The sequence below is a fragment of the Strigops habroptila genome, chromosome 3, assembly GCF_004027225.2.
Source record: "Strigops habroptila isolate Jane chromosome 3, bStrHab1.2.pri, whole genome shotgun sequence".
NCBI classification, from domain to species: Eukaryota; Metazoa; Chordata; class Aves; order Psittaciformes; family Psittacidae; genus Strigops; species Strigops habroptila.
Window position 1 is genome coordinate 59,321,057 of NC_044279.2, and position 27,516 is coordinate 59,348,572.

Sequence of the window (27,516 nt, forward strand, 5' to 3'; positions counted from 1 at the left end):
GCAACAAATCTCATACTGTAAAAGCTGGTGAAATGTCTTACAAAGGTTCCAGCTTCTGCTTTCACCAGTTGACCTGAATACCACATCATCATTGGAAACCTTTCTATAGGCAAAACTCCTGAAGATGAGAGGTCTTTGCAAAGAAAGCCTAACATCCATGGAGTTAAACTAATGCTCTCCTGAAATGGTACTGAAAGCAATTACTAAATAGTGCTGAACTTGATTTCTTGTGGATGATATATGCTACTAGAATGTGTTTCAAGTGGTATTATCTGCACTTTTCTTTTGAAATTGGTTATTCTCTGTAGCAAAGCCAGACGTACCTATTTACATGTCCTTGCTCATGTTTGTATCCTGTTACTATTATTTTCATTCAGTCTGAGGAAATGTAGGTACTCAGAAGAAATATAAGAAGAAAACAATTCAGGTCTTACCAGGATTTCTTTTAAGCATATGCTCTGCTTCTACAGCTGTTATCTGTGAGACTGTGGTGAACACATGGGCACAATGTACAGATGCCCGTTCCATACAGTACCGATGATAAATCTGTCTCTCTCCTGCTTCCTTGTCAATGTCAAACTGTTGTTAAATAGTAAAACAAACAAAAAAAGACAGCTGTATAATATGTTCATCAGACTTATTACCACAAAGGTCTCGCATGTTAAGCCGGATTTCCCCAGGGGATAAGAATCATGTGATTATACTGATGTTTTGTCTTTCTGTTTTTGAACCATTTTGTCAACTTCAAAGAGTTTGAAGGAGCAAGAGAGGTCACGATTCCTGCATGTCTGTGAAAAAATGGCAGTTTAGCAATGGAAGGAGACCCAGATTAATGATCTGAGTGATCCCATGAAAGGTAAGTATCTGTGCTATCTGACTTGCTGGTTGGCAATATGTCATGCCGCATCTTGCCTGGGCTTGTTGGAAAACTTTAGAGAGTGGTGAAGTTGTTGGTATTTGAATGTATAGAGGAGAGGAGAAAAAAGGAATGGGGATGAGGAGAGAGCTTGGAGGCTGGGTAGGAATGGTGGAGATCATGGATAGGTGAGAGAGAAATGGAGTTGTGCTGGAGAGGTAGAATGTAAGGACTCAGTCACAAATCCCAAGGGAAAAAAGAAAATAGGAAATGAGATATTTTCTGATACTCAGAGATGTTCTTCCTCCAGCTTTACCAGTTATTTACTGCTCCTTTTACTTCAATTTGAACTCCGTTAATTTCTAGAGGCAGAGATATGTTAAACTGCTAGATAAGACCATCCCAAATACCAAAGTATTTATGAATCACCTTCAAATCTTGCAGTTATTCCTTTTTTTTACTTATGTTATCCTGATGGGAAGAAAATGTACAATACTTATTGAGCACATGCTTAAAAGTTCAAATATTCACTAATGATGTCCACTGCAAAATCGCTGCAATGTGGCCTAAAAAAGAATAATGCTAATAGAGTGTCAATGATTACAATTAAATTACAATCCTCTTAGTCTTACATGATGTTTCACTTCTGGGAACAGAAGTGTTGGCATCCTAAGGTCAACAGCATGGGCACCAAATAGACTGTGTGAGTTACGTGGAGAGTGACGATGACTCTTAATGAGGTCTGTCATTATCACTGCCTAATGCTAGGTGCAGTCTGATTTTGATTGCATTTGACTCTGTAACTTCATTGACCATAATTTAACCATTATTGGAATATGACAACATATACTTACCTACTTCGACATATTTTTGTCTAAGTAGGTAAGTATATTTTTGGCATAAAAATATATTTTTGGCATAAAAACTTTGCTTGTTGTGTCAAAAGTTGCTTGATGTTTGGGTCATGACTCCCTCAATGGCTATTACTATGTATTTTGCATAGGCTGGGCAGACAGCACTTTCTATAGCTAGGACTATCTGACCTTTGCCATGGCATGTTGCTTTTAGTGCTTTAGAAACGTGAGCCATTTTAAGGAACAAGATTTAAGCAAATAATTTTTTATTTTTACTTAGATAGCTGTATATATATAGATATTTTACAAATGTTTTGCTAAGAAACTTAAGTGTTTTTATCCACCAAGTACTCTTGATTTTGCAGTGGTGCTACACTGCTGGTGGGCAAGTGGTTTCCGCTATATAAACTGAAAATGCCACCCTAATGTGAACAGAAAAGAAGTCTTGAAAAATCTTAGTTGAAAAGTTCTAAAGAATCTAGATACTTTCTTTTGATATTGAAGATCCTATATGACAAGAGTTTCTAAGCTTACCAAAGAGATTTTTAGAAAGAATCATTAGCTAGGAAATATGCTTTACCACATAATGCTATGCAGTATGATCAATCTTTCAGTTTTATCATTACATATTGTATTTTCTGCATTTCCCATGAGAATTTTGGTGCACAAAATACAACCATGTCATAAAAGAAGATCTTTTCTCTAGAACATACATCATTTGTCACAGAAATTGAATGGTAGAAAAAGCACAGGGCAGGAGGGTAGAGGAGGAGACAAATGAAGGTGAATTAGTTTGACTCAGAGTGCCACAGACCTCTAGCATGATGCTTTGCTTACCCTAAATCAATTCACATGGAGTTCTCAACTGTGTATTTCTCCTTGTCTGGGAAACTACCTTGTTGTCTTTGCGTCTGATCTGTTAAAGTGTTGAGTGTTCACACCTACATCTGAAATCCACTGTACCTATGCTTTGAAGTTATAAAGTACTGATAACTCTAATAAAAGCTTCCCTAAAAACATCTGCATGATGTAGCTACCTTCCTTCATATGAGCGTGGCAAATTAATTAATTGATATTTCTGAAGCATACAGATGCCACTGATGAACGCTGCAAAACAGCTCTTAAGAAAATAACATATATGTTATTCAGAACAGAACTCAATTACATGTTGTAAACAAGGTAGAAAGCTGCTTATTGAAGAATAACAAAACCAAAAATCATTATGACTGTTCAACCATTCTGTGTACCAAAGATATGGGGACCGTTCTTTGGCATGCTGGACAGACACCCAAATGGGATGGGGTACCACTGCACACACAGAACTATGCACATTTTTTTTCAAATACTTACCTGACTTTGTCTTAAAAATAATTTTAAAATTGCTAGCAGACAAATGGTTGGCCGAACTTTAAAAGGTTTTTCATTCTCTTCTCCCTTTCTCACAAAGAACAGGTTCTTTACAAAATGTAATTAAAACCTAAATTTGGGACATGTTCACTAACCGTAGATGAACACTCTCCAACACTACTGGGAGAAAGATTCATAAAAGGATCATTCAAAGCACTATGGCTCATTTCCGGCTAGCTTATATTACTTTGATTGCATGAAAGCATTTTACAAATTTAACACATACACATGTTGATGTTTGTTTCTTCATTGCTATTCATTTTTTTCATCTTCCAGAAATGGGAAAGATTGAATTTTGCACATGTTTACATGACTTTTGGCATGCTTTTTCAAAGGTACATAATTCCGTGTCTATTAACAAGTATAAGCTGAGGAAACAGAGTTCTCACATTTCATTTGCCCTCCCTTTCCAGCAGTTTCCTCCACTAAAGTAAGATGTTGACCTCTGACCCACTTAGGGGTGGAGTAAGAAACCTCACTGTGTACTTCTGAGCAGGCTAGATGAATGACTTCAAAAAATAAGCCTTGGGCAAGTTGAAGGGCAGGTTAAATGGAACTTAATTGATGTGACAGTACAGGAGACAAATATAGTCCACACAGTACTGTGCAAAGACAGCTGAGCTGGCTGTGACAGTATTAGCTCCAGAATTAGAGGCATCATGGGGCATGACACTGTATTGAGCCAATGGGCCAAAATGAAGCAGAACACCAGTGCAGCTAGTTTGCTCTTCACCCCCAAACCAATGTTTCTGCTCAGCAGTTGGCTCTGCTGCCTGAATGCTTGTCCGTCTTAGCTCAGGCACCTGTGAACATGTTCCATAGTGTTCACATTCAGCAAAGTGTCTGTGAACTTTGTCATGCTTACTTTTGTTTGTTTGCTGTTATCAGCAAATGGGAACACTAGCAAAGCCACAAATGAAAGCTGCATCAAGAGAAAAATCAGATCTAAGTCAGATTAACTGTTTATAGAATCATTTAGGTTGGAAAAGACCCTTACAATCATCAAGTCAAACTACTACTCAGTGACTTTTAAAGACTAATGACTTCAATATCCACTTTCCTGTAAATGTTCCACCACTGCTACCAGTGAGGATCCCCTCCTACTCTGACTGTTAGAAACCAAGCAGGTTATTAGAATTTACAGGATGGCAAGGGTTAGAGAGGAAAATGCCTCCCTTATAAGGCCACTCTAATTTCAAAGCAAACAACGGAGATGTTCCACAGGCATAAGTCTTTGGAGTAAAATTTGCATTTCCTGCAACGTAATTCTGAGGAAAAAATTCAGCTCATTTCTGTCCTTCCTATCAACCCATGTGATGAGCGTAACAGTTGATTCATGTCTTGAAATTTAGCATGTTAGGGTGCACAATAGGTAATCACTGAGCCTTCCAGCATGACGTTCTAAGATAACTAAGACAGCCTTTGAATACAAAAAGAAGAGAATATCAAACAGTTATGGAATACTGGTGTTATGTCTCTCTTGGAAACAGAGAACATCACTGAAGTAACAAATCCAAATCAGACATTCCTACTTCAAAATGATAAAGACAAATTGCAAAGGATTTACAAAAGCACAAAAAAGAATGATTTGAGAGTGGAAAAGGAGGAAAGACTATATTAGCTATGTAAACACATTTCTGAAAGACAGATAAACTATTTGTCACAGTCTGCACACAATCTCTAGATACTGATTCTAGACTATGCATTCATAAAGAAAAAGAAAAGTATGATGAAAGCCAATGGAAGTTAAACCAGATTCAAACTGGAATTAAAATACATAGTTCTGACAATTAATAACTTTGTGACACCTTTGCATAAATAATATATATTCCCCTCACCACTTGAAACTTACTTCTAGTGGATAATATTTTTGTAAGCAGTTTGTATCTCAAATAAAAGGTATAGATTTAATGCATTAATGTTTAGCTGAGGATTGTGGGTAGAGAATGAAATGATCTCTTCTAGTTTTTAAAATCAGTGGCAGGCTCAAGTTCACAAGGTGATTCTGCAGTGGAATCAGAAAGAGTCAGAGATAGGCCTGAAGTTCAAATTCCTGTTTACCAAAAGGTAGAATGGAAATATCTTCATTTCTGGCATAATCTCACTGGCTGCCATTGTCTGAATTATGTAAGAATTACTCTTTTTAAAATCCAGCTTACGTCAAGTTTAACTCCCACTTATTGTTATCTTGTGCAAATAGAACTTTCATTCTGGTATAGATCTGCCACACCAAAAAAGAATGAAATTTACACTTCCTGGCTTAAGTCAGATTTCCATTAGCTGTTCTACTAACAAAGCGGATCAGCTTTGCATAACAGTGAGCTCAGTGACAGCTGCGACAGTACTGCACTAAATGGAATGGGAGCTTGTGTTCCTATATTGTCAGCATAAAAACTCTTGACTATTTATTTTCATTGGGATTTTTAGTACTTTTTCTTTTGGACTTCTTGGATAGAATTTATCACTCTGCAAACTATATCCAGCTAGACTTGTACAACTTGAATGTAAAATGATGCTAGGTCTAAATAAAAGTGTAACACACTGTCAGGGCAACCTTATATAACGAAAAACACAATGAAGAATGAAAATAGAGGTTTTTTCCTTCTCCTTGACATTTTTTCCATTATAAATCAAGGTGATTTTTTAGTAAGAAGCATCAGAGGCTGAAGCCTACAAACTTCTCCATTATGCCAGGCTAGAAATCCACAAAACCATTTCAGATGGTCAACTCTCAGATGATAGTTCAAGTTAAATCATTTGCCAAAAAGACTGTTCCTAATACAGTTGTCTGTTCACCTATGAACTAGCCTGGATCATCAGTGTCTCTCTGTCAATTTATGAAAGGTGTTGGTCTATTTTATTTATTAATGAAAACAACAAAAGAAAACCCCACAAAAAAAAAACAACCCAAACCCCACCAACCCTAACTAATAAAAAAACCTCAAACAACAACCAACTAAATAATAATAATAATAACAACAACAACAATAATAATACTCCACCAAAAAACCCACCAGTCTCTTTAAACAATAAGGAAAGCAATGAAAGATTAATATTCTTGATCTTCAGCTGAGAAGTCATTTCCTCCTGAAGAGAAAAATACTCCACAAGCTCAGAACTTTTTCCACAGAACTTCTTACCTTCTGGATTAGCTATTTTGGTTCAGTTTACCTTGGCCACAAACATAACCTTACTCTCACCAGCGTAGAAGCTACGCTGGACATAGGGATGATGAGAAAAAATAAACTGCCGGTTGGACTATCTACAAAACTTCTTAAACTTCTGCTTGGAAATAAGCTCATAACATAACCTGCTTGTTACTGAAATTAGAAAGCGTTGACTTTGGAAGAGTTCAAGCGAATAACCTGTAGGTAGAGTTAGCAGACCCTGATCCAGCTGGTTACCCATGGTTCTTCAGATGCTTAAAAGCAGATAAAAGTATCACACTCTACTAGATACCATGCAAATCACCTTCTGTTTTGTTCTTTTTGTTTTCCCACCCTTCCTTCCGCCAATATCAGTGATTTAAATGTGAATCTATGAACAAAAATGTACACTGAATTGCTGTTCAATTGCTGGTTATTGCCTCAGGGTTCCTTATCTCATACCATCTGTTACTTGTTACATGCTGCTCAGGAGTCAACAGTGTTCACTATGCTTTGCTGCACACCTCTAAAGGTTGAACACCAGGGTTTCCACTGGAGCAGAGGCAGCTAAATTTCTCCCAGTTCCATTAATTAATTATTGAATTAATTAATGAATTAAGGCTATAAGAACTGTATAATCTTGTACAGTAATTTTGTATAAGAACCAGGATCTTGTCTCTGATTAAGGCAAAGAGCAAATGGCTCAGGAAGAGGTCAGGAGTCAGGCAACGTTACAGTCTTACATCCATAGTGGACTCTCTTCCAGCAATTTACAGCTCTAATCTACTAGGTTGGCTAGGTTTTCAGCCCTCCAAGAAGCGTCTTCTTACAGCTTACAGGCTGGCATGTGCCCTCAGCTCATAAGACAAAGAGTTTTGGCAGCCTGCACTTCAGGCCTCTATATGATTTAGAGAGTCTGTAAAGAATAATGCATCACAGTGTGGCAACCCTTCACCAAGTCATTCTTACCTTTTCCCCAAAAGCCTAGTAAGGCTGAAGGTCAAGTTTTCACAGGTCCAGTGTTTGTGAGGGCTATCAGAAGACCACATGGAGCCTTTCCAGTTTTATCACCTGACAGGGACTGGTGACTTCAGTTCTTTGTTCACTGGAGTGCTACAGAAAACATCAGTCCACACTGCATTACGCAGCCCTTTGCATGATCATCAATATCAACGTTCACTCCAAATAGGCTGGGACTTGGGCCAAAGTCTCCTCTGCACTAAAGCTACTGACCTCACTGTCTTACTTCAGAGAACACATTTGTATCTTCTGTACTTGTGCCAACCAGCACCTATTGAGCTTTGCTAGGAAGGTGAATTAAAGTGGGATTTTCCACTGTGGAATCCGGAGAAAGAAAGAAAGAACATCTCAGTAATCCTTTATATTTTTAAAAGTGATCTTTCAACTCATCTAATATCTTCTGGTCCTGTACAGGGGTGGTTTAACACTGACATGGAAGAGTGTTGCGCTGTGTGGGCACATGCAGGTGCATGCCTCTGTGTGTGCAGAGCAGGCAGGGCTAGTGACAGTCGAAGACAAACTTGGGAGAGTGTTAGAGTCAGGGCTAACAGGAAATAATATGGTGAGGAACAACACACTGGTCACATACACCCAGGGCATGGTGGAAGGAGAGAGAGAAAGGTCTGTGGAGATGTCAGGTAAATATCTTTTATCAGTCATCAAACAATCATGTCATGGTTTTGCCTGCAGATTCCATTGTTAAATCCTTCAACATTGCAGAAAAGCGCTTGTCCTCAGAGGGCTGAGTACAGCTCTGCCTAGAAAGCATTCTAAGCCAGTTTTTTGGGAACTGTATTGGGGACTAGAAAAGGGAACATGAGGTTCCCTTTTTTCTCTGTAGGAGCTTAACATGCCTGATTGTCTCTAGGCACAATTAAGCCATACCCTTTCCTTTTATGCTGCAACCATTTTTTTCTGTGATATCTGGCACAGCACGTACTACAGTTGCATCATTCCCACCTATCTCGGCTGCTGTGCTTAAAGCTGGTGAAAATCCTGTTCTAACCATGAAACGCTGATCAAAACTTAGAACTTAAAGTCAATCATTATTATGCTTTAAAGGAAGATAATTATGCAATAGCACCGAAACAGGAAAAACAACTATTAATACCTTGCGGTGGGAGGGGATGACATGCTGTAAATATATATCTTGTCTCATCCAAAGATTTAACATTAGGAAGCCCTGGAGAATCTTCTTCACAGAAAAATTGTGCATTTGACCTTAATAGTTTACTACTAGAAGACAGCAACAAGAGTAGCTTCTGAACATTTAGCTACATGTACCATTTAATTACTGTACTCTAGATCAACCTCTCTTGTTTCTCAGCTGACTTTTGGGCCAGATTGACCTTTTTACAGCCAAAGGAGTTCTCATTCAGATATCTGATCTCTTACTAAAATTTAACTTTGTCAGGAAGAGCTTTAGCACCCTATAAGCATGTTACAGTATAACAGCTTGGCACCATTTCATCTATTAGTACCTTTAAATGACAATAACTCCACAGAGGGCATAAAGCTTTATCGCTTAAAAATCAACAAGTTTCCTCCATTAAGTATTATTTACAGCAGTTCATAGTAATACTTTAAACTGATACATATGTTTCATTATGTATATTCTTATAATATAGAAAAATCTGAATAGAAATTTCTGTATTTATGACATAGCTGATAGTTACCAATGGGATTTGTGAAGCTTTGCAGAAGGATGGACAGTACCTTCTCACGTAAAATTTGCCATGTTGTGTCAACAGTAAAAGTGATATGAATACTGTGACTATATTAGAAATACATTAAAGTAGATAAATCTGCTCAGATGTAAGGTAATTACATTTTCTTTTGAGTACACAAAAAAGGGTGAGGCACCCAAATTTATCATGAAGGGAAAAAGAAGTTGTTTTCGAGAAAAGCAGACTGTTTTGCTAGACTACTTGTAGCTCACCAAATTAACAAGAATACAAAGTAAAGCAAAATTTTCTTTAGGATTTCCTTTACAAAAGGAAGACAAGGCTCTGACATAGTCTTTTTAGCATCAGGCTGTATAACAATCAGCATTCTTTTTTTATAACTCTAATTTCTCATTTTAAATGCCCCCTTCCTTTTTTTTTTTTTTTTTCCCCCTATGGCTTCCTTACTAACGAACTGTGTAAGAATGAATTAAGGGTGAATGAACAAAATTACTGCCGAGAAGTCCTTCCTTTGTGAAGTGTTAAACCCGAAATCACATTATTTAGTTCTTTTAATCTAACTCTGTCCAGAGAAAAAAAATTTAATGTTACTTTAAAGCTACATTTTGCATATCTACACATAAGGGGAATATGAGGGAGTAGGAATGTCTAGACTCCTAGAGAGCATGACCGCATTAATCATGCTGCCTCATTAATGCATCTCGCAAATGTATAATTCAGGAGACTAGTTTTCCTAGGTGATAAATGGAGACAGATCTTTCACATGGTAATCTGAGGATGTTTGCCTTACACTGATTGTGAAGAGGCCAGTGTAACTCCACTGATGATACAAGCCTAGAAGGAGTAACCACCTATGTTAGTTACCTCATCTTAGGCAGAGACAATTCCCCCTACACACTACAATGCTGCAACCTTTATGCATAGCAATAAATAAGCAGAGAGAGTCTTTTACTTTTCATGCATTCAGTAGATTCAGTAGTTGCCTTTGGTAGGAAAGGTAAAAAAAAAAAAAAAAGAGAAGTAAGGTGAATGACAGTTTCCTTGAAGCTTAAGGGAATGACTATCTATTCTGTTCTTCTGAATAAGGCCAGTAGCACGCTACTACTTGGACCTTGTCTTTGGAGGACTCCTTTCTATAGTACATCAAGCTTCAAACATCCAACTGAATATTGCCAACTGAGTAATTTTCTTTACTGATTTTAGCCAAGGAAATGCATGGACAGTGAATAAGGCAGTTGTTTTAGCCATTTAACCACCTCTACCCTCCATAAGTGCTGGAATGCAAAAAAATCTTGAATTCAGTTTGTCTGTAACCATATCAGAAATCCTAGATCATGTAATGTACTTCTGCTGAAGGCAGTGCTAAAGACATCTGGGTCCTTGAAACGTTTGTTTTCATTATGCTTTGAGTGGAAATAGGACAGTGAAAACCAAAACCACTAGACAGTTTACAGAAATTCCAAGAAACAGGTGCAGGTCTTTTGAACTCAAAAAATACTTCTTACATTTGTCAGTTACAAATTAAGCATAACCTGAAAAGCTTGAAAGAAGAAGGACTTCTTATGACCTGCAAGAATTAATAAGTAGGCTGAGAGAGGAGGGCGTGGGAAGGGCTTGAGAAGAAGGAATGAGAAAAATGTCTCCTACCTGGTCAAGATTGTTGTAAAAATCTATACTGGCTGCACACAGGTATCTCCCAAGCAGAGTCGCATGAGTAGTAAAAATTGTGGCCACAGGAAGTTTCCGAGATCGAGATAGTATTAAACCCACTCCTGCCTGCCACTCGTGGAAGTGGGCAATTATATTGGGCTTGTCATCAAACTGACAGGAAAGCTGGAAATAATTGAAAGAATATACATTAAACACACATCATATCCTGCCCATCATCCCAGCCCCAGAAACCTCTTTTTTTTTCATGCCTTGTTCTGTGTGCTTGCTTTCTTTAAGCGGTCATGTGTCTTGATTCCCATCAAGCTCTAATCCTTAGGTTAAGAAGCACATGTGCCTCACTAGTGCCTCAGAACAGTATCCTTCCTAGAGTGTTGGGGAGCAGAGTCACTCTTCTTTCTATTAACTTGGTCTTCTGCTGTTGAAACTCTTGTTTGATGAGAAAATATGACAGACACATTTTTCTGCAGATTAACAAAGTTTCCTCTTTTTAGGTAGGCTGTGATACATGTGAAGTCACAGTGCTGTCATTAATGCTTTCTGTCTATATTCCCTGTGCAAGGTAGTATCTAATTGCTCAAATATGCCTTAACTGGCTTCAAGGACAGTCGGTGAGTGTGACATCTTAACCACCATAGGTAAGAAAAAGGGAGTTTGAGATCCTACTGGTAAGAGCATCTGATGACAAATAAGGGAGTTGAGAAGAAACAGAGGGGGAAGTGACAGTAAAGACTCAGCAGATTTCACATAGGGGAGCCTTCCCCTCCCTGCTCCCTTCTCCTTGAAAAATACAGTTAAATGACCACTTAAGATTTAAGTTTCAAACACAAATTTGATCTACATCAGGTATCAACTTCCTTAAAAATCACAGTTTTCAAACTGGACGATAGGAATCACATACCAAAGCTTTTTTTGCCCTGCTGACAAGGCTGGGGTTTGAAAACCTCTAGATTTAAAAACTGTACCTCTTTTAAAAACCAGGCTGTTAACGATCCAAAAATCACAGCATCATTGGCTTCTCGGTCATGAAAAGGAATCCCTATGTTGCTGACATCCCAAAATTCACCTTTCCACCTGTCGAGATTCCAAGCTGCTGATCCTATATCAAACAGTAAGACGTATGGGCTGCCCTCTATGAGCCACCTTCCAAAAAAGACCTATAGGGAACAGCAAAGATATAACCAGAAAATGTTAAAGTGAATGTAAATGCCAGTTAGCATAACTATTTTCATCCATTAAATCTTAAGATTTTACATAAGGAATATGTGATCATAATTCTACACGCCTAGGGTTTGTGTTTTTCCTTGCAAAATACATGGAGTAATACTGGACCAAAGGCAAGGGTGAAAGGAAACTACAGTCTCTAGGAATATTTGTTTTTAAGACTTTCATTTTAGATTTTCAGTGCAATGTTAACTTTTTTCCATTAAAAAAACCTTAGGAAGACTACACTTTGTTGAATAAGGAGATCTTATGTTCTTATTGGAGAATCTATACCATTTTTGTTCTTCTCTCAAAATTATTATTTTCTTTTGGTAAGATTTGTCACTAATCTTTTGCTGTTTATGTCAGATTACTGGTGATAAATTTTGTAGGACAGGTGGGACTCGTATCTACCATGACATTTCCTTATTCTGCCTAAGCAGCACAGTTGATGCCATTTGGCAGAGTGGAAGGAAGGATCAATCAGAAGGTATAATAATACCTAAAGCCATATCAACCTAAAAATACAGCTTTCCTGCTTTACCTGCATTGGTATAGTTAAACATCTCTAAGGGTATTTAGAACTTCACTGATATAACCTACCTGCCCAACCACAAGAGTAAGCTGAACTGTCATAAGGCGACACAACACAGCTAGGCCCATGCTGCAGATTGCACGGCTCTGCACATTCAAATTATTTCACATTAATTCTACCACCAAAATAGCTAAAGCAGCAGAGATGTATTAACTGGGAAGAACAAGGCATTATAGGGAGGCTAGTGCAGCTTATACTCCATGTGGAGGAATCTTTATCCACTTTTCAATCTCTTCTCATTCATCAACCCCTGGGACCTCAGGGGTTGAACCCAGCCCTGCTGCTAGAATGGGCTGAATTGAGGTCAGGTCTTGAAAACAGTGAGGTGAAAGCTTTTAGGCCTGTTTGCACAAAAAATACAGGATGTGACAAAGACAGGTGTGTGAAGGAGGGTCATTTCCTTACGTACTTGTTTCAGGCTATCTAGGTTTCTTATTTAGGTAAATTAGGTTAAAAAGCAGGAAGTTTGTGTGAACCCAGACTTCAGCTAAATATGGAGTCAGGTTGTGGCAAGGAACACATGTGACCTGAGAAGTTTGGAAGTGTTCCTAGGTCCCCTGATTTAAAGGGATCCGTTGTGATGCATAAGCAAAATCCAGACATAAATGTTAATAGGATAAGCGCGGCTCCTGGAAAATAGTGCATCATTATTAGAGATCAAAGCTATACTTGACGTACCTGGGACAGATTTGCTGCTATATATGAATACTCCAGCAACACAATGCATATTAGGCTGGCAGAGTTTGCTGATTAAATTGAACATATTGGAGAAACAGCATGAAGTGCATATATAGCATTTCAATTAATCTGCTCCACACATTTTAGCTGTTTTTCAAAGGAGTGTTACGCAGCTTGCAGCAACATCCCTTTTTAAGCAACGGAGGCAACATGGAGAACTTGATCAATCACTTATGAAAATTTGATTAGAAATAAGAAATGGTAGTTAGCTTAAACCTTTTAGTTTGGACCTCTGCCTGAACAATGCAATCATCCCATAATGTTAATGTCTCTGACAAACACTTTCGCAAGCTGTTGCACATATACATCCAACAATAGGCTTCTACATGATACGCAATGGGGCATTAGATCCTAATAGCAGCAGAACTGTTGTTACAAAGGGAGATATCACATTGCCAGTGCCACGGCAGGTGGCATTCCAAGAACTTTATGAATTTCTACATTAAAATATCCCATGCCCCTCAGCAACAGAACTTTGTAAGAATGCTTCCTTGCTGCTGCTTCTCAATGCTTTTCACATCTGTTTGGCACACACTGTAAGCAGACAATTTTTCCTCTTTCAAACTAGCACCTCTGAGGGACTCAGTGCTGAATCAGAGGTGAGTTCTGTATCTCTGATGAGGACTTTCAAGAAAACGGGTCAGATTTAGCATGTGTTATCTTCCACCTATCTTCAGGCAATCAATTGTCCTCAAGGCTGTAGCTGCTTGCAGCTTAGTAGCTTGCCCATCAGCACAGCAGATTCTATTCCTTTCAGCAGATCACTTTTATAAGAAGAAATTTATTCCTAGTTTAATGTTGGAAAAACTGAGTCACATAAAGGCTATGAGATTTGAGATCACACAGAAAACAGTGGTTAAAAATTGTGTAGGAAATACAGATGAATTCACTCCTTGTGCTGTGGTTTAACCTCTCTTCGTGGGAAACAGACAGCTAGTTGCATTGATCTGAGGAAAGAGATTCTTTGTCAGTCAGGTGCTTTTCTTAAGCCACCCTGTGGTTTGTCCCTTTCTGGCTTTCAAACGAGGATAACTCTACATAAGAAAAATTGTGAGCTAGTGGATCACTCTTCTCTCTCCAGCACAAGAACACCAAATGTAAGGGTCCAGTCAAAGTAAGGTCATATTATCTACTAAAATATCACTGTATTTAGAGACTAGATAAATAAGTCATTTAATCCAGTTAAGCAGACTTGCAGATAGATAACTGTTAAAACCTATAATTGGAGTTAAAACCTACAATTGGATAAACTGGTTCTTCCTCAAAAATAACCTGTAATGAATTGACTCTGCTGTTCTAACAGTGGATTCTGAGGCCTTCCCATTGTGACATTGACCAGGATTGCTGTGTCAAGCGGAATGGCAAGAGCATTAACCAAAACTGTAATCTCCTCAGAGTCAGCTTTGTTGCCCTGGGAAGCGGTAGCACATCTGATTTACCTGACACCCTTGGCTTTTCATGGTGTCCATTGCCTTCTTAACTGCAGGGTTTGCAGGTTCACATGCTTCCACCTGAGTCTTCACATTCTGCTCAAAATAGGGACCAACCAGAAAATAGTTTTCACCCCATTCATCTGCCGTAGTTTTGGCTTTTGTCTGGATCACGGTGTAAATGCCTCCCACTGCAAAAGAAGGTCATGAAGAAAATGAAATAGAAATGGGCACAGGCCACAAAGCTCTGGAGTAAGCTCCAACCCACCTGTGGATCAGATACACAGTAAAATCACTTCACATATTCAGATTTTAAGTGAAACCCAGACTCTCTCAAATAAACAGAAGTTCAGTCTCTTAAATGGAACCAGAGCTCCATGCTTCTGCTAATGCGTATGCATTGATAGCAGGCTGCGTGTAATTTTTAAATGGCAATTTAACACTTTGCTTACTCCTGGGTGATTGCCTATGGCTTCCCTGAACTTATCCTCTGATCTCAGATGGATGCTTTCCAGCCTTAACTGTAATTGTTATCTAGTTGGTGATTTTTTTAATTTTTTTTTAAATATCTTTCAGGTGTTCAAAGTCACACTATGAATGTTCAACTAATATATTACTTTGTCCTTATGTTATTCACCCATAATTCATGCATTAGCAGGGCAGCCTTGAAAACCCTCTTTTGCCACAGGACCCGCAGTGCCAAGCAATGGACATTCCACTGCCATGAATTTGGAAGAACAACAGTGCTTGCTCGAATCCAGCAAGTGGAAAGGAAGGCAAGGGAAGAGAAAATCAGAGGCTATGTAGCTGCTGTACATCAGAGATCAAGTTTAGCATAGCTCCAGTGGTTTTAAAGCATCTAAGATAAACAAAGCTCAACAGGTACAAGCAAACAACAAAAGAAACAATAGGAAGGGAATTAGTGTTCCGACATAAAAATTTCATCCTCCACTGAATTTGGAAACATTTGGTAATGCTCCAAATATTGCTTCCATAGCAAGAAGACTGTGATATGCCTTTCAGCAGTGACATCCAAATGACATAAGGAGTCACCACTGAAAGCTGCCAGTGATTGATAGCAGGTACTCCAGACTTATCTTTTAAAAGGTACTGGGGTATCCAGAGGTGCTGATGCACTGCATCCAGTTGTATATGGAAAGAATTTGTTTTGAGTGCTGGAAAGATTCCGAGCCCTGCTATTTTTATGTCAAGATGTATCAGAATTCTAGGTATTTTACAAAGAAAAACAAAGTTCCAATCTACTAGCTTGCTAAGTAGAACTTTTACAATATATTATTACCCGACATAGTAATTCAAGACCTAAGATGACAAGAATCTTACAGGTATATGCTCCTAAATCAAGCTTACAGTTCAAGAGTTTCATGACATATAGACATGGAACTGCAGAAGGGAATCTATGCATTAGATAGATAGATATCCACTTCACTGGGACCTGAAAGATAAGAAACTAATTTACAATCATCATACTCTTCCATGGCTCCTCTGGACAGGGATTTAGAGAAATCTTAGGTAAGTAATTCTGTATCTTCCCTCCAAGTTCCCTTGCTCACAAGATGAGACTACTTGAATAGCTTGGATTCAGATAAACATATAATCTTAATTATATGAGGCAAGTCAGATTGTTCAACTGATAAAATGATACAGTTATGATGACACATCTGTTCTTACGGTGTGGTAAATACATCATATGAGCATAAGGCACTTCAACAGGGATAAATATGGGGCTTGGAAGAAATCTTAGTCAAGAAACTAGTTAGTTTTAATTGGCAGAAATACAAAGCTTACAAGATTTTTGTGCAAAGGAGCCTGGTGACCAAAGAAGAAGAGAAAATATGTGCTTGCAAGATGAAAGGTACTAAATAACATGATCAAGCTCTAGTCATAGAGTGGTGCAAAGCTCTTTCCCCACTATCACAACAGTGGAGATCAGTCTGTTTCATATTGCAAGGCATTCAACATCGGGATCAGCAAGGTAGCTGAGTTTCCACAGCTATTAATTTTAAGAGTAGTAAGAAAGCTGCAGCTCAGGACCCGAGTCTGGACCTTCGTTTTGTCGAGCCAAAGCTTACTGTTTCTTTCCACAAGGTTTTGCTTAGGATCACTGTGTGTCCTAAAGCGTGTCCTGCCAATGGTGTACGGAAAGCCTGTTCTGAGGAAAGTGTTGGAGAGTGTGCTGTGCTCTGCCATTGTAATCTGTTGCACAGCAAGGTAAGAAACATTTCAGGGCACATATTTGCCTGAAATGCAATGAAAAGTACTTAGGATAAAAACAAAAGAGTATGTTTTTCTGGACTATGAAAACTCTTTGGAAGATAGGTGTGATAAAAGCTCTGGGTTACCTGGTCCCAAAACTGGCTTTTGTCTTCTCTGTTCCTGTGGAAATATGACTCACAAAGCATGTCTGTCCATAAGCCTTAATTGACAGGGGAGGGAAACTGTGCAAATGAAACTATATATGTGGGAAGTGTTGGGCATAACTTAAAAAAGACTTCTTGAGAACACAGCAATGTCTAGAATAATGTACTGGCTTTTGAAATTACACTTTTCCATAGCAAATTCAAGGAACACACTATATATCCTTAACAGTTTATGTCTGCTCAGTTACTTTGAATTCCCTGGCAATACCTATGTAAGCAATGCATTACATAGCCTATTGAGTAATAGAATAAGGGTTTACATATTCACTTGAAGGCTAAAAGAACTCTCAGATTACTTCCAACACCTTATTCTTCTTCTATATGATGTTTTAAGGTCATATTATAAACACAAAACTTTTCCAAACAGGAATGTACCAAAATCCAATGATGTTGCAAGTTTCTGTATGCCGTCTCTGAAGTTTTGTACCTTGAAACAGGTTTTAAAACAAACATCAAAAGGCAAAATAAGAAATAGCTGCAGAATCAGGAGAGATCAGTTCCAGATAATTGGTTTAGATAATCACAAACATGGGGAATTAGCAGTAAAATGTGGGGCTAGTTACGTGTTCTGATCTCTACCTCAATGCTTTCTTCAAATATTTTAAGTTTTAATCACTTTCAAATGTCCTTGAGAGAAAAAAGTTTCCAAAATTTCTCTTCAAAACGTGTTTTCAACTTTTCACCAGAACCAAGAAAAGAAAACCAAAGAAAACCAAGTTAAAAAGGAAATCAACCACAAATCTTTTTCAACATGTATTTCCTTTTCATTTTTCCTCTTTTTCCAGGCAAGAATAAACTGGCATGGAAAGAGGGACTGAAATGTTTGGGAAAGAAGGATTTTCTTCATTTAAGAAAAGTTTGGGTTTTTTTTTTTTGAGTGACTTCTTTAAAAAATAGAAGATTAAAATGAAATAATTCTTTTCAGAAAATAGTTCATAGAATTATTTTTAAAAGTTACAACGTTTTCAAATACTTTACCGCTACTATGAATTTGTCTAAAGGAGTCATCTGCAGCACTCCACCCATTTTCCTCTTTCCTCACTTCAAATCTTGGTGCATTATTTCTTTTGTATATTTAAAATCCTTAGAGCCCTCCAGGATAGACGTCAGAACTATCTAAATAAAAAGTCTGCGTCAAGAACATTCTCACGATGTCATATCACTACTGATGATGACATTAGGCAGAAGTGGAGATCTAACTATGCAACTGGAGATCTTTGTGCAAGATCTAATTTGCAGACATGCTCTTTCTGCCGCAAGCTGTTACATGGAAAGATGCATTGCCAGTGCTTTTTGTCACCTGATGAGGAAGGATCTACGACTCCTAGGATTAGCGAGGAACTGCGCTGACAAAATTGTCTTCTGGATCTGCAATCCTTTGAGCATGGAATTGCCAAAACTTCTCAAAACTGCCAGAAATACCCACCATTCATTTTACCTGCTCTCCCACCCATGCAACAGTACAGAAGGACAGAGATTAGGAGCAGAAGTAAGTAAGGAGGAAGGAGAGAGATAGGAGGCAAAGCTATGCACGTGAGACAGAGATAAGTGGAGACAGTTGCTGATCACGAGTCCTTCCACACACACCTTTGCTACACAGAGACAGAGGATCAGGGTGCTCCCTGGGTTTTTCAGCTTCTTTGCTACAGCCTGACCAGGCCACTCTGAAGGCCATGAAGTTTTCCTGAGGACCATGGCTTCCATGGAATCTGAAAGAGCACTGTGACCCCATCTTCAGGATTCAAATTGACTTCACTGCCACAATTAATAGTTACACCAACCATCCTTTCACTCCTTCCCCTCAGAATGTGTCTCTGATCTATAGAGGTGTGATAAAATTGGGCTTGAACATATGTTTTTCTAACATTTGGTTGGAATTTTATTTATTTATTTATTGCCTGTTTTGATATCTAGGGATCATTGATAGAATAAATTTGTAAAATGTGTCAGCTGAAAAAACCCCAGCATATTCTGACAGCAGATGTTTTTCATGTATTTTTTTGGCTATTTTTGTGACCAAGACTCATCAGAAGATAGTGGTCCACCAAATTCTGTGAAATTCTGGCATTCCAAACATTCTGAAATAATACTGAAACACTGAAATTTATGACAGATGTCCATGATACAGAAGCTATTTCTGTGTGCATCATCTCCAATGCACAAGATTTTATTTGAGACTGATTTGAGGTTGATATACCACCCCACTCAAAAAATGCACAGAGCTTTGATGCTGTGCTTATGCCAAGTTTATGCCAACACATCCCAACTCCCCAGAGTGTGTTAGTTCAGGTGTGTTACAGCATTCACCTTCTCCCTCGGAAGTTTCACCATGCAAAGACAGTTAACACAGAAGAGGTCAAATGCTTCTCCTACTGACTTCAGTGGATTCAGGATTTAATTTCCAAGAGTCCAGATTTTCATCAAAGAAACTGTGTACAGAGCTCTGCTTCAGGGAGAGCTGAACCAAGGTTTATTTTTAGCAGAGTCTTCATTCTAATAGGGGTGGGAAGAAGTACTTAGGATTCATCTACCAGTGACTCTTGAGCTAATCTGTTCACCGCTGTGTGATGCTACAAGCCGGCTGTTTGCCCAGCATTTTCAAGCATTCTGCTATTTTCTGTATAAAAGCTGTTAGTAGTACAGCAGGAGATACTGAATCTAAATATTACTGGAATTGTTTTGAAGACATCTTTATAGAGCACAGACCAGATCTTGAACATTCTCAGCCCTTGTTATTAATGTATCAGAAAACCCATTAAACTACAGCTAACTGTTATGCTAGCTTACAGACTTCTCCCCCCACCCAGGTTAAATACTTCAGTTTTCAATGGGCGAACATTTCAAAGAGGTTGAAGAGGATGGAGCCATTTTCACTGTGGAAAATGTCCAGGACTGCTGCCATTACTCCTGCAACGGCTTTTGGCTGCTCCCTGTTGATAATTTCTATCTGTGGGGCTTCAGTCACAAGAAGCTCCTGTCCTTAAAGTTTACATTGGTCTTCCTGTTATGGAGGAAACAAAACAAGTCTTCTTTTCCAGTGTGCACAGAGATATGATGAGACCTGGCTTTACCGGAGCACAGTGGCCAAGAGAGAAAGGATAGGGTGAAAAATACTGAGCTTCTCCATGATTACCATGAGACTGTGTGGCACTGGGTCCCTTGCCTGCCTGCTTTTTGCCCTACTGCCACCAAAACACAGTAGATCCACTTCACAGTATGGGTCTTGCCCATCAGTGAATAGTCAAATAAAGTGAGGAAAATCTCGCAAAACAAATTACAGTTTCTTATTTATTTGGCAAAGGACTTTCAATGCTAGATGATCTTGAAGTTGTGCTTGGTTAGGCAGCAAGTTCCTTTTCACATGACATGGGGGAAGGCGGAGGCAGAGTGACACTGGCAAATGAGGCTTTTTTGTTTCTCATTTTCTCCTTCAGCTACCTTATATTTGCTTGCTCTAGACAAAGAAGAGAAGAAGAGCAACTGAGATGTCGGTGCTCTCCAACACAGATGTCAGAGGTTGCCACTTAGCACAGGCAGCAGCCAGGATAGAGAATATAAAAAGGAAGCATGAAGAAGCAGAAAGCTTTGCCTTATTAGAGCATGTGTTAAATGATCTGGAGTTTGAAAAAACAGAGACACCTTCACTATGCCAGCTGCTGAGAAAGAGGTGATGAGACTCTGGAAACAATCGATACTTGTATATCTCTGAATTCATACCACTGACTTATCCTTCCCTACAGTTGCATCTCATGCTTCGCTACCAACCAGCTCCATCAGGGAAATCCCAGTAAACACTTGCTCCCCCATGGGCAGCCTGGCACATGAAGACCCTCTCACGCTATGTAATCAGATGTGCTCTAATTTGCAGGACCCCTTCATCATCCTCAGACTCTGAAGCGAGAATATATATTTAAGAGGTTCAGAAAACAGCTCAGCACCTGTAAAGGGCACTGATTACAGGTATGGGAATAGACAGCCACCTGTGAGCTCTGGTAGCATGTTCCTCACAGGGAAGAAGACATTCAGCCTTATTGTCACTGCCACAGAGAAGTGGCGGGACCACTAAGAAGCAGCACTGGTCAATGAGGAAAAGAACCCATGGCCAAGCACTTGGTGATGTGCAGAAAGTTAACATAAAGACTTGAACTCTCTGTTGTAGGCAGCAGCAGCTTTACACCAACACTGAACCACTCTGGCACACCTTTGCATTGCCAGAAAGGAAGAAAAAAAACTTCATGCTAAATAGTCAAAATTAGCTTTTCAAGCAATAAACTCAGCTAATGCTTGTTTTTCCCTCTATATTAGAAACAAACATATACAGCAACATTAACACTAAAACACATAGTGGTACTGAATTTATGTGGGATCAGCCTACTTAGTCAAATAAACAGTTCTTCCTTCTGCTAAAGGAGGTGGGAAATATATAGTGCAAGCTATTATTTTCTAAGCCTATTTATCTTCTGTGATGACTCTCCCTGTATTTTGTTGGCTACTGTCATTCCTTTGAAACACAGTGCCCTTATATTTTCTAAGAACAGTTAATAAAAGTTAAAGTCATCAGGGAACAGTATCTCACCACATGACTTAGACATTTAATTGCCTAGAAAATATAGGAAAAAACTTCAACATCAAGAATTTACCAGAAAAAATAAGCTGAAATAGGCTTACTAAAGACTTTTCACAGATGTTTCCAGGCAAAGTTGGTTAATGGAAACTTTGCAGATGTTTCTTCAGAGATTTGATTCTAATGAAATTGTTTGCCATGACTAGTTCAGTCAGCCCATTTGAATATATAGGTTTGGTAAGTGGTATAGTTAACAGCCTCTTCTTTTTAAACTAACTGAATAAATATTCACTCTCATTAATTCTCTCATAAAATGTGAGAATAATAAATTTTAGTTGTATCAGTTGATCTGGCTTCAGTGAAGTCAACAAGAGCTATGTAGATGATTAAAAGATTCACTCTGTTTTGTACACAGAAAGACAGATATATCTAATCACATTTTACTTTTTCTTAAATATATTGTGTGATATCTATAACCAGTGAGTCCAGATGACTCAGAAAATATATGTACTATGGAGTTCAGAGATGTCAGTGACAACACCTGAATTTCCTAGATTTCTGTCGCCATCTGCTTGCCAGTGCCTTACTTATCATGCACACTCACAAGCAAATGCTGCATGCTCCAAGTTCTGACAGTAGTAAATTGACACAAAAAGCTTCAGTGAAGCTACTGAAAAATAAGCCTACAGGATTTGAAGTGCAAAAGCTACTCTGTATTACCTCTGGGTATTGATACCTCTCACCACCCTAAAAAGAGCAATGTAAAATTGCACTGCAGTGCAGATTAAACACCAGAAGCTACTACAGAATAGTAATTCCAGTTTCACCATGGGGATAAACCCTGGCACTGTCCACCTCACACATGTTTTCCCTTTGAAGTTAAAATCTGAACAGATTACAGATCCCCTCTCCTGACTAATCTCTATTCATCTGCCAGGACAATAAGGCACATGAGGTCAATCATTTACTCATATTAATTCACTTCCGTGGCGAAAACAGAGCCTGTTCCCCAATGGTGAACTACACCTAGCTGGAAGGGGATGATTTGATGAGTGAATTAGAGATGGAGGCAGAAAGTTACTTGCATAACAAGCCACATGCACATTGCCTGACAAGCTGCGTGCAGTAAGCAAGTTTTCAATCTGTACACATGCACGAAGCATAAAGTCCCTGTCTGGCACCACCTATGTTTGCAGAGACCAGTCCAAAAGGGCTTCAGCTGGCATAAATACTGCTGGTCATTGACGTGTTTTTTGTTCAATGGCTTCAATGCAGCTATGTTTGTTTACACGCATTTCAAATTTGGCCTCTCCTCCACATTGCCTTAGAAGGCCAAGGGAGACTGTTAAACTACTCTGAATCTGATGTCTGTTTTACAGCTCATTGTCATGTGTTACATTCCCAAATGTATTTGCATGGAAGGTAAAATAAAAGTATGTACAAAGCAACACCTATATATCCATACATCTGCACACCCAGGCATAACACTTAGATGTTTGTTTACACAGTCTATCCCTGGTGGTGAAACATGTAAAGATATCCAGACACCCTGACTAAATGCTCAGCCCACACACAGCAAGCACAATTACGCATGGATGCCACATGCACTCCTTCCAATACAACAGCTCTGCAGCACACTTTTCCCCAATCTTCTCTTAATGCCTTTCTTGCCCAAGCCCTTCATGCCTTCCTCTGCTCCCATGAAAACAGCGATACTAGCTCCTAAGAGTGTTTTACAAACCTTTGTTGGTAACTTCCCAAGAAACTTCAAAGAGCAACAAGTCCTCCACTGGTAGGTCTTCATCCTCCCACTGAGGAAGCCCATTAAGAGAAGTCATGGACAGTGATCTAGCCAGAGGCATTTTCTTCGGCCCTTGACTGCTCAACACACAGGCCACAAAAGCTAGCAAATGTCCAGTTAATGTGGCACGTCTCTGCAGTTCTGGTTAAAGCAGTCTGCCAGAGTGCTGGGCTCCGAGGAGAAAATTATTCAGATAGCTGAGAGCTAATGGGTTTAAACTGCCTGACCACCAGCATTAAACTGGCTCAGTGAAATCCTCAGGGCTTGAGAAGCAGCTGCTGGTAGAGGTAAGAATTTAACACTGACCTGAGAAAGGTCTTGGCTGCTTTGGGGCCAGGGCTCTTTCTTTTTCTTCTCTTAGAGGGAGGTAAAAAATGGTTTTGAGCTCCTCAGCCACGGTATTCAATATCTACCACCTCAGGGACAACTGAAACTCTACAGTTGTAAATTCAGCATTGCCCTGAGCAAACTCCAGCAGGGACAATGCTTTGAGTTCACCACCTGATTAAAGTCCAGCCCCTGAGTCCTCCCCTCGAGATACACCCTCCCATTAACACTCATGGACATTCTCCATCTGCTGGCCACTTACCAACCAGGTTAGTAGACTTGTTCTACATGATGTCTGTTAGATTATTTGCCAGGTTAAAGGCTGTTATCTCTTCTTGTTCAGTTCATCAATCCGTAAGCACTAGTTTACCTTACACCCTTCCTCCACAACAAACTCTAGCTGTGTTCCCAGGGGTCTGTGCAAGCTTTAGGCTTCATTGTGCTCTTGAGCAGCCCTGCAGCCCAGAGAGCTTTTACAAACAGACCTAGAAAGGCTCTATCTCTACTTTGGCAAGCACTTTGGCCGTCCTTGCAGTCCTGGTCCCTTATTTTCTGCCTGGTTTTTCTATGCTACAGCTCTTTTCTAGGCTCTCGGCCCATGTCTGCCCCAGGAAACTAGTAAGTAGTAAGTCAGGGAACAGTATGCTCCTGTCTTACTCCAGCACAAAGTTGGGATGCTGCAAGTGGTGCACACACATCTGCAGAAATGTTGGCCCTTAACTTGAGATCCTCAAAGCTCCACAGAGCAACTGCCTGCTTGGAAGATTCTTATGTGCTTACATGTCTGGCTGAGAAGCCAGTGCTTCTGGGACAGCTGTGTAAGTTGAATCCGATTCTGAGCTTAGAGCACAACCTGCCCAAAATCCACAGTTCAGCAGTGAGCAAATCTCCAGGTGAGATCCAGGGCATCTGTGGAGAATAATACAAAAATGATCAGAGGGCTGGAGCACCTCTCCTATGGAGACAGGCTGAGAGAGTTGGGGTGGTTCAGCTTGGAGAAGAGAAAGCTCCAGTGAGACCTTAGAGCAGCCTTTCAGTACCTAAAGGGGGCCTACAAGAAATCTGGGGAGGGACTTTTTACATTAGCATGTAGTGACAGGACAAGGGGGAATGGCTTTAAACTGACAGAGGGAAGATTTAGACAAGATATTAAGAAAAAAGTCTTTATTATGAGGGTAGTGAGACACTGGAACAGTTGCCAAGAGAAGCTGTGGCTGCCCCATTCCTGGCAGTGTTCAAAGCCAGGTTGGACAGGGCTTTGAGCAACCTGGTCTAGTGGAAGGTGTCCCTGCCCAAGGCAGGGGGGTTGGAATTAGATGATCTTTAAGGTCCCTTCCAACATAAACCATTCTATGATTCTATGAACATTGCACCAGCAGGCACAGACTATACAGTAGCTTGGAAAGAAAGGCTCTGAGCTCACTTGAGACAAAACAAGTCCAAGGCAATTGGTTTACAAGACAGGCAGCCCAGCTGCATAGAAGTCTCTTAGACATAATATAATGCGGCTGAGCCTACATTAACTGTTAACTATCCCCCAAAAGAGTTGCTCTTTCACTTACACTCTCTGCACTTACAGCAGTCAGACCCATCCCCAAGCTGATGGAGACAGCTTACCAAAGTAATCTAAGGGCACAGAAAATTTTTTTCCAAGTTAGGAACCAGAGCTGACTCAGCAAAGAGCCTAGCACGAATGGAGCAACACCCTTGGAAACAGGGAGAGACAGGAAGGGTGAATGGGTATGCTGCCTTGCCTTTCCAGCCAGTGGAGCTAACAGGGGGCTCACCTGCACTCTTGGGAAAGAGGTTTCCTTTCTAGGTTAACTGGAAGGCATTACAGCCTGCCCAGGGAAGGATTGTGGTTTTATTGGCTAGGTGTCTTTTTGTCTCTATGATTTGAGTTGCCCTATTTACTAGTTTATGAAAAAAAGCCTGGCTGAGAATCATTATTTTTGGAGCAGCTGTGGCTTTTAATACCTGGAGTAGGTAGGAAATCAGAGCATCCTATAGGCTAAAAGAGTTTTCTGCAAGAATTAACTCAGCACATCACCCTGATCAGGAAGTGAGCCATGGATATTGTCTTCACACCCCATTCCCTCCAGAAGAACCACTTCAAGACAGCCTTTTTTTGTTGGAAAATCAACTGTAGCCTCCCTGGCTGCAAGAGAGAAAGTGCGTGTTAAGGGAAGAAACCTTCTCAATGTGTGGGAGTTCAGGAGGTAACTGCCTAGGTCCGCTTGTTCTAAATATAACTGCGGTTTCAAGGTTTGCCTGCGTTAACTGTAGGGGGAAAAATAAGCCACAGATGTTAAAAAAGATCATACACACTGAGTCAAATTTTACTGGAGGAGGCTACGGTGGTTTGTAGCAATTACTGATGTACACACGCTGTACTTTAGAAATAGAGCAGTAGGTGGCACTGGTGGTATTAACATGAGTTCTCCAGTGCCTGTGGTGGTTCATTTGACCAAGAGGCTGTTCTATCCCTCTTACTAAATCCTGCTTCATGACAAACCTTAGTTTTATGAAGTCCGTGGAAACAGAACCACAACTCAATCAGCAAAACGGGGGATCTCCATCTGGAGGAAAAGCTCTTGGCTCAGGCTGAGTCACAGGGAAGAAAAGAAACAAGCAAAGATGGGATTCTTATCAAAATGAGCAATTAGTACTCAGCAGTGTGAGCTGCCAAGGCTAGAGCAACCCTTATGCAGAAACTTAAGGAACTTAGAGGCTGAGCTTTATTTTGTATCCCTACAAGTAATATCCACTCTTCTAAAAGGACACATTACAGACATTTCTTTGCTGAGGATGCTGTTGACTTTTAAAAGGCAGTATGATAACATTATATTTCTTTTTCTCTTCACCCCAGGTTTTTGTTCCCTTTTTTCTCCTCCCCTTTTAAACTTCATTGTGGCATTTGCTGTCTTTAGTTACCTGACTCTTAAATGTATTACTTTGATCTCCATGTGATGTAGTTGTCTTTTTGGCCCCACTGGAAGGCCTCACTGTTTTTATTACCTTTGCAGTTTAGGTATACTGATGAACCTCCCCAGTAATATTTCAGAAAAAAACTCAGATTTTTACTTAATTAAAAAAAAAAAAAACAAAACCAAAACCAAACCTTTCCCAGAATTTTAAGGTAGAAATGTCTATTTTACATGGTTTAGTTTTGTGTTACACAACCACAGTAAGATCTCAGTTGCACTTGTTTTGAAACCTTCTAAAGAGAAAAGTCTTAATATATTTGGCTTCAGAATCTAGTAAACATCATTATAAATCCCAAAGTGGTAGAGAAAATTAGAATAATAGAGCAAACCTGACTAAGTGATGTGTCTAAACTGCTCACCAGCATCATCCTCCTGTTTTTTTAAAGCAGCTTTTTGGTCAGTCATCTTAGCTCTGCTGACCACCTGACAAGCTGTTGTTTGGTCTGAAACCCAATGGGAGAGTTGGTTTGTGATGGAAGACATTCCTTAATAAGTAAGAATTAAGAAATACAGAAGGAGTGTACAGGTATGCGTAAAACTGCTTGAAATATTAAGAGTCTTTAGTTACACTTAAAGCATACAGTGTATGATCAAACTCCAGTCAAATTTGTTGTAAAAGTGTCTGGAAAAAAAGTATGGGAGCTCTACATGCAGGTCCTAGTAGCTGATAAAATCAGGTCCTGTTCTGAGGAGGTGGGGGACATGTGTCTGTTAGCTCGCTACCGTTCTGTCTCCAGGTGAGACACAGCTACGATTTTGCTCCATTCACTACTCATGGTAAATTGCTTACCCAAGGG

General features: G+C 39.5%; 1 protein-coding gene across 2 annotated transcripts in view; it reads right to left on the reverse strand.

Moving 5' to 3' along the window:
• The window catches only part of GYS2 (glycogen synthase 2), a 42,928-nt gene extending 19,075 nt beyond the window's left edge, over positions 1–23,853 (reverse strand). The window contains exons 1-5 of one of the 2 annotated variants that reach the window (XM_030478442.1): positions 23,712–23,853; positions 14,612–14,793; positions 11,602–11,793; positions 10,616–10,801; positions 435–579 (exon numbers count right to left, since the gene is read on the reverse strand). In XM_030478442.1, coding sequence (XP_030334302.1) covers positions 435–579; positions 10,616–10,801; positions 11,602–11,793; positions 14,612–14,641 — 553 coding nt within the window. In that variant the 5' untranslated portion in view covers positions 14,642–14,793; positions 23,712–23,853. Of the gene's footprint in view, positions 1–434; positions 580–10,615; positions 10,802–11,601; positions 11,794–14,611; positions 14,794–23,345 lie in introns of both variants that reach the window. The other variant, XM_030478441.1, reaches the window with a different exon arrangement.
• Between the last annotated feature and the right edge of the window lie 3,663 nt (positions 23,854–27,516).